Source organism: Dreissena polymorpha, chromosome 2, assembly GCF_020536995.1.
Source record: "Dreissena polymorpha isolate Duluth1 chromosome 2, UMN_Dpol_1.0, whole genome shotgun sequence".
NCBI classification, from domain to species: domain Eukaryota; kingdom Metazoa; phylum Mollusca; class Bivalvia; order Myida; family Dreissenidae; genus Dreissena; species Dreissena polymorpha.
Window position 1 is genome coordinate 78096843 of NC_068356.1, and position 8946 is coordinate 78105788.

The window sequence follows — 8946 nt, forward strand, 5'->3', positions numbered from 1 at the left end:
AGTGAATGAACCAATTAAAAGCCCATACTTGCCTTCAATAGGAAGTACATTTCTCCTTGTTATTGGACATATTTTCATTCGTTTATCAACAGTTTTGTGAGATACATTCTCTGATATTTTTAGCATTTGACAATTGCGAATGTTAGCATTTGACAATTTCGAATCGTAAAACATGAAACTTGTCAATACTTGGTATCGACGTACCTGTAGGCTTTGGTCTCCCTTTAAAACTAATAAAACTATCGAATTTTAACGTGCCATAAGTCCTACAAAACTCTGGTTGACTTTCGATACGGTCTTGACTTTAGTGAGTCGAGTCAGTTTCTACAAAACCTGTTAGGTGAATTATATTAGAAAGTTGTATTCAATCATATATGAGCATTTAATTTATAAATAAATATGTGTTAGTTTTCATTTGCGAGTCAGTAGACACGCCTAACCAAACATGATACTTACGGTTTTCTCCATTTGGCTAGTAGAATAAATCATAGTACCCTGGGCTGACATTTTCAGTGTTTCTGTACAGACCTGTAGCAATAATTGGAACAGTGATTAAAGTATCTTATTATATTATTTATTTTGATTTTGATTTTTAAAAATGGGGGGGTGCGGGGCTGTTGAAATGCATTGTCACGGCAGTAAATTTGTTGAAAAATGAATCGTTCAACCATAGTAGACACGAATACATGTGTATAGTGATCATACCAACACGATCGGTGTGTGTGATTACTATCACACTTTGACTTATTTTAAAAGTACGTAATATCTTCGAACTGTTATTGTGGTTTATAACCGAAGCAAATAAGTTATTATTTAACGAAATCCTAAAGCATCACATTACAACGTGGATAACTATGACTCGTCTCAATTGATTTTCATTTTATTTATTGTAAATCGCTTTTTCACGTGTGCATGTTATCGTTATACTATTAGTTGGTTAATATTTTAAACGATAAAGCGTCTCTAGAATAGGTTTGTTGGAAACTGGTTCCCCGCAGTGGTACTCGGCAAATAGGAACTTGTGATAAACAGTATGTATTGTAAAGGAAACAATCCAATCGATATGACACAACATTTGAGCATTTGTTTTGCGACATAAACAATGATAATAAATCCTGAGTACTAACGTGTGACACAAACATTGTTGAACGCACAAGTCGCGTCTCGAAACATAATGCGGGATTGTTGTCAAACAGGTACACAACATTAAATGTTAGAAGAACCATTTAAACGCAAATATAAGACGTTCATAATAAAGGCTCTTTTGCAAAAGCATCAATGAAGCTTTTTTCTACAAACTGACTTGCCTGGGTGAAATAATAACATAACAGTTATTCACTTTATCAATTATTGTTTGAAAAATGTTGCATATCTTATAATATCACGCAACTAACTAAATAACAGGGTAGTGTATATGCCTTCATACGGATAAAATGATGTCAAATAAGTTTACGGCACGACTGTATATTTATACGATTTTCGATATAAACAAATCTTTACACTTGCTACACATTGTTGATACATGCATTTTTATTATCAAATCGTACTAGTAGATTTGAAAACATAGTGTATTTTACAGTAAAGAAAATACCTGATTACGTGATGCCTCTATAATTCTGTCACAATAGTTTCCTTGGTTCAATCCTACTGGACAATCGTAACACATGGGACCTCGATTGGTAGAATATCCTTAAAAAATAAGATTTTGTATGAAGAGGTATCAAATCATTATCTTAGATATAATCATAATAAATTATGGAACTTTGATACTTGTATCATATTAATACCTATGAAACTGGCTTTACTGGTTAAAATTACCTGTGCCCCCACAAAGTGAGGCCTTGCACCAGCTGTGGTCGCAGCACTGGGAACAAAACACGGTATTGGTCCGTTTTCCAACAGCCGTGACGGTGGAGCATTTCTGACACAAAACGTATTGAAATATGAATAATATACAGTATGACACATCTGATTTACGGGTTAAGTACAAAGAAATCTAATAGGTCGATATAAATATACTTATTATTTGCAACAATAAGTGTATATGGTTGTTTGTTTGTATCGTAAAGTAGCAATTCATAAAATGTATATGAGTAAGTTTATAAACTTCGGTGTACATGTACCGAAATATACAATACGAAAGAATTGCGAGATGAAGTCACTATGTGAACAAATGATGGACGCCCTCAATTAATTATGAGCCGTGCTCTGTGAAAAGGGCGTTAAATGCATGTGTGTAAAGTGTCGTCCCAGATTAGCCTGTGCAGTCTACACAGGCTAATATGGAAAGACACTTTCCGCCTAAACATGATTTTTGATCAGAAATGACTTTCTGTAAACAAAAAATATAATAAAGGCGGAAAGTGTCGTCCTTGATTAGCCTGTACGGACTGAACAGGCTAATCTGGGACGCCATTTTACGCACCTGCATTAAACCCAATTATCACAGAGCACGACACATATATAAGATACTAGTTGTAGAGCCAGGGTTGCGATTTTTAGAAATGAAGCTATATTTTATTTAAATTCACCCGAAAGCTGTTCGACAAAGAAATTAAAGTCTCGGTGAAACCATATCAACACTTTCGATCAAATATCAAGTTTCGTGATCATATCTTGCATTCCTATCGAATCATTTCACAATTGCCTGTCGGACGAACTGATTAAGACGGGGAATTGTTCATAAACAAATACATAGCGAACCTATAGTCAAGTTTATATAAGCATGTAAACGATAATTTAGTAATACTTTTTTTTTACATTTTTTCGCGTGTTATTTTCTCTCTTGGGAAACAAAACGGTCGTGTCATCCTCACATTTATCAAGTTTTATTTAAGTATCTTCATTTTTTTAGAAATTGCATTACGCAGGTTTGTTTACGGATGGAAGGACATGTGGACAATATTAAGATTAATAATAAATATTTGCTAATGAAACATTCTGATCTCACTTATTCTGCAATAGTTATCTCACTTATTCTGCAATAGTTATCTCACTTATTCTGCAATAGTTATCTCACTTATTCTGCAATAGTTATCTCACCTATTCTGCAATAGTTATCTCACTTATTCTGCAATAGTTATCTCACTTATTCTGCAATAGTTATCTCACTTATTCTGCAATAGTTATCTCACTTATTCTGCAATAGTTATCTCACTTATTCTGCAGTAGTTATCTCACTAATTCTGCAATAGTTATCTCACTTATTCTGCAATAATTTTCTCACTTATTCTGCAATACTTACACATGCTTATACATACGCTTACCATGTACAAAATACAATTATCAACTCACTTGACGTTCCCTGCATCCGCCTTGATATAACGCGTGCCCATTACTCGAGTTACGTCCTTCTAAATAGCATACCTATAATAAAACTAACGATCATTCTGAAAAGAATATTTTGTGCTATGGCCGGGTTTCCATGCATCCGTGTCCGCGTTCGCGTTCCGTGTCCGCGTTCCGTATACGGACACAGATTATCTATTCCATACATCCGCTTATTATTTTAGCCTTTCCGTGTAAAAAGCTCGTTCCAAACGTGGTGGTACTTGTATTAGGATGTCGTTATTAGAAGAGCACACATTTTTTTATGATGACTGCTGCGGCAGTACTGCATGTTAGTAGACGGAAACGCAGACATAGGTACTGGAAACGTGCCATCATAAGAAACCGTGAAACTTACGGCACAGTCTGCCGTCTTGTTAGAGAATTAGAGCTGAACGATGAAGAGTTCAGGACCTATTTCCGTCTTAGTAGCTGTCAGTTCGGCGATGTGCTGTCGGTTGTAGAAGAACAGCTGAATCGACGGAGTACGTCACGTCAGTCTATAAGTGCCAAGGAACGACTCGCAATTTGCTTTAGGTAATGAAAACAAAACAAGATATATAAAAAATACTTTAATGTTATTACATTTATTTAAGAAACAAAAAGAAAACGAAGAGGTTCAGATAATTATGATAAATGATACAATGTTATGTAGTCACCCGATGACACAAACGTAATGAAGTAAAGCCAAACCGTCACGTGTAAACGTTCTTTGCAGAAATCAGCCACACTAGTATTTTATATAGAACAATTCTGATTTTATCGAATGTGAAGACGTTGAATATACATACATCGTGTTATAAACTAGAAATAGATTTAAAATGGTAATAGTTTGCAATTAATTGTTGATGAAGTATATCACTTAGTAGTACTATACGTTCATTGACCAAATAACGATAAGTGTCAATTTAGTTTAGACAAGACTTCACTGACATTGTCGAGTCCGGTCTGCGGTTGGTTTCTAGGTGTGTCACCAATGATGTAAGTTGGAACGTCCACGTACCCTTCGATTGTTGACGAAGTTGGCGCTAGTAAATGCGAGTTTGGTACTTTTGGGTGAATCATATGGTATCTGGCCCACTGGTGCATAATTGGGTACAGCTTCATTTGATTCGGCACTATACATCAACGTCGAAATTTGCATCTATTCTTTTCCAGATGTTTGATGCAATGTCTTTGTTTTTGTATTCCTTCATACGATGGCTGTATATTTCAGGGTGATCCCTTACTAATTTTTTCACTAATATCTTTGCTTGAAAGTTGGCCTTTCATGTTGACTGCCGTCCGTGTACTGAGTCCGCGTCCGTGAAAAATCGCTCACCGAGCGATTTTTCACGGACGCAATACGCGGACGAAAAATGCGGACGCGGAACGCGGATAATGGAATAGCTCCAACAGATTTCAGCCAGTTCGCGGACACGGCAACACGGACACGGAACGCGGACAAGAAGACATGAAAACCCGACCTATACCGCTTAGAAGAATATTTGAGATGCGCTTTCAACATATACGTGAACATATATGTTTACAAATGACCAATATCCGTGTTATACTACTATTACATATTGACATAAAAAGGAATCAAATAGCAGTATGGAATATTATTTTATTCCATCATCAGACGTTCATTGTCGAAATAAACCACTGTGGAATATATTTTCCTTTATTTCGGCAATGCTGAAATATAGCTGTCACGCGCGGAGGACTCTTATATCAGTCATGTGTGAAGGATGGTCATATTACTCGGAATCAACTATAAAGTAATCATTTTAGTACAATCGAATCAGATTCAACAAAACAAACAATTTGATACCAAGATGTAATATATTTTAAACACAAAATGCAACACAAACTGCCCAAAATTTATTTTTACAAATGTTAAGTGCCAAGGCTCGTGGTTCAGATTTTCTAAGCCTCGCAAAATAAACTTCGCTTTATTCGGCACCGACCTAGTATTCTCTATATACAGTACTGAACAACAAAGCGATAAGTCACCACACTTATATGTCGTAAGTAATGTGTAGCATCTTTATCATAAAATGGACAAAGTCACAACTAAGAGGACGATTGTTATAATAATTCTCATAGATTCCGAAAAGCATGAACATGTACACATTATGTATAAACAATAAAACATTAAACTATTGAAGAAGAACTTTGTAAAAAATGTTGATCAGTGATCATCATTTGAAATCAGTAACAAAGAATTCGTATCACTTTTCCTCGATATTTTGTAACATACGTTGTGTACTAATATACTGTTAATGTTTCACATTTAAAATCTAAAGCATGATGGGTGCAGTAGTAGCGCATGAGCTTCTGTTTCAAAAGTACCAGGTTCGAATCCAGGGAAAGTAAACTTTAATGCACGAATCTACATGTATATTTGGGACATAAGCTTATTTCCATCGAGTTACTAAAACTTATTGTATCCCGCTGCAAGTTGTTTTTAAAATATTGTATCAGTGACTGCCAATAGGATAATTATAATTTTGGCTCAAAACTGTCGGTTCTATGTGTAATGATCTAAAATAATCAATGGCGTTATGTTTATTAATAAGACTTTATAGATAGCGTCATAGTCATAAACTAAGGGCACTAACTCATGTAACGGGACTGCTAAAGGCAGGCATATGTATACCTCGTGTGATCCACAGGTTTTGACGTATGGGCAATCACGAATGCTCGAGACGTGGTCACAAACGAGACACACTAGTCCGAGTGCTGTTGGAGCTGTTGAACAAACACACAAAACGAAACTGAATGAATCGCCATGAAGTATTGGTTATAGATCCGAGATAGCGTTTATGAGTCCGTTATTATACATTTCATTCGTAATGATTTTTCGTCTAATATATCATTTTTAGCTCTCGAGAGAAGTGTCCAAGTGAAAATGTTCTTTCACATATTTTTTTAAGTTATAACATACTATACATTTTAAGCCGTCGATATACAGCTTTAAATCGGCAACTACGCGGCACATTTCTTACATATGATAACCTTTATATTGTTGATTATGTTATTTGTACATTGCAATTAAAATTTAAAGAAAACAAAATATATACCAGATCCAGGTATTAAATAGTCCGATCTTGTTGATTACAAACAGTAATCGTGATCTTAACAGGACATACTGGGAACATGCATTAACTTTTGTTATATTTAAAAGTCTAAAACTGACTTTTGCTTTTGTTATGGCACATGAAACATATACACGTTTTTGTTGCTATGTATAACCGTTAGAAAGTACATATCTCTTATTCAGTAACAACACACTTCTCATTTATTAAACAATTTCACACTATATATTAATAAGATTTGATAGTCACAAAGATAAATTATACGTAAAGGCTAAACATAATCGTACCTTTCAATGTTATAAGAACTAACCCTGCAAAATGTAGCATGTTGCTCTGAAAAAAAGTTGTGCATTTTTATATTAATGTCATCTATATTCATGTTGTAACTAAGTAAGCAATTGCTTTTACTGGCTGTAACATATAAACACAAACACATACAGATGTGTGCGTCACTTCAGAAAAAGCTTTTTTACCCATGGTTCCACGTAGTTGTTATCAGAAATAAGAAAGCTCATCGAAACCGCGCATACAATAAAACATTCTGAATTTCATGTAACTTAAATGCTGTCAGCCTCCAGGATTCTATATTTTAACCTCCAGAGTTCTACATCTTAGACGTTTTGAACGGTTAGATATAAGACATATATACCTTTACCCTACACATCCAACACGGGTTTAAAAGTTATGCTTAATATTTTAACAAAAACATTCGACCATATGTTAAAAGCATAGCCATTTAGGAGATAAGGTAAAATGTACTAGTTTAAGTGTCGAGTGATTTGATAAGCTGAATCTGTAACGCGACATAAACACATCATCTGGGATGTCGTCTAACAAAACACGGGGCGTAAAGCGTCTTACTCGGCGTTTACGCACAACATACGCGGCATCCATTTTGGTTTTGCCGTCACTGCGACTGCTCATAACGTCTCATAAACTTACGACAGCATTCTACGATATCGTAAAATACGAAAGATTATTGAAACGCAAAAAGGTAAGTTGCGATAATCGCAACTAGTTTACGAGTCTTAACATACTTACGATAGCTTATTGAAACGGTCCCCTGCTGGGACATCTTATCTTTCGTTTTCGTCACGGGCAGACATTTATTGTAATAAAATGGCGTTATCTTTATGAAGTTTTCATTCTGGGTCACACCAGGTCACGTTTTCATCCATGCTTGTCAATATTGATAATTGCAATTAAAGCTTTATTCGCAATATTTTAATGTCGTTACTTTTCCTCAGTGCGTGCAATTCAATTTAAGCCTTATCTCAATATTTTAATGTCTTTCCAATTCCTTAGTGCATGAAGCATCACGTTTTTTTTAAATCTACAATCTACTTCACTCATGATACTAAGCGATAGACGTGCATATTAAGCGCATCTGAACATCTACCGATATGTTATCCAAATGATTTTAATTCGGAAAACATAAACTTTAAAGATATGCCCTTAGGACACGGATGCCGTCACATTCCACTCGTGTCTTTAATTTACTAACAGCGCTTAATTGAGACAAATCCACACATTCACATAGTGAATAACAAGGGAATATCACAATAGCAGTTTTCTTTTTCGATTAATTCCGAATGTATATATATTTTGCTTTTTGCCAAAAGAGTCAAACATTGTGTTTGTATCGCAGGCCGATAAATATGTACACATTTATCAATCATTATGGCAAAAATACTGTTTGATGTCAGCGTATCAAGATAAAAGATATAAAGAACAAGGATAATCACACAAGCAGTGTTACTTTTCGAGTGATTCCGAAATACTATATATATATGTTTTTTTTTGCAGATATGGACAATAACTTTGCTTTTATCGCAGGCCGATTTATACGTTTAATTTTATCATTCAAGCATCACCAGTGTTTGATGTCGACACAAAACAAGATAAAACAATAAAAATGGCTTAATATAGGCCGCGAATCTGCTTAGGTACCACATTAAATAATACACCAAATACCCAGGTGCGAAAGGCTGGTTAAGATAATTAAAAAGTGTCATCATTGTAACCTGTTACTAAAATGTGACGAATCTTCCATTTTTAGCCATTTTTAGTTTTTATCTTGTGTTGTGTTTTACATAAAAAACTATTGTTGCTTGAATGATGAAAATGTACATATGAATTGGCCTTTGATAAAATCACAGATATTATCCCTATCTGCAAAAAAAACAATAGATATATATTATTTCGGAATCATGCGAAAAGTTTATAAGAAAAGTTCATTATTGTGAGTCACTTTATGACGGCTGTATCTGTATTTAGCTTCAGAAGCAGGTGTTTTAAGCCTTATTGTAGCCAATACGTCTCACGTGTAATTGTTACAACTCGCCAATTGTAACGCGGCAGTGACCAAAATGAATGCATTTATTTAGATAGTGTCACGAAGATTATATAAGTATGCGTACCATTAAACGTGAACCAACAACCAAATGCAAATGCACGCAAAAATCGAAACGTTCATTAGATGCTTTGGTGTAAATGAGTGCCATGATTATGCTTTATATATACAAATTTAGTATACATT

The 8946-nt window shown here is 34.8% G+C and overlaps 1 protein-coding gene across 1 annotated transcript; it reads right to left on the reverse strand.

Moving 5' to 3' along the window:
* Positions 1-1573: 1573 nt before the first annotated feature.
* LOC127869847 (uncharacterized) lies at positions 1574-7213 on the reverse strand. Its single transcript, XM_052412507.1, has 6 exons — positions 7057-7213; positions 6695-6740; positions 5969-6060; positions 3295-3366; positions 1819-1921; positions 1574-1689 (listed from the first exon to the last, which is right to left on the reverse strand). The coding sequence occupies exons 1-6, from the start codon at positions 7069-7071 to the stop codon at positions 1574-1576; spliced, it is 444 nt and encodes a 147-aa protein (XP_052268467.1). The 5' UTR covers positions 7072-7213.
* Positions 7214-8946: the final 1733 nt, after the last annotated feature.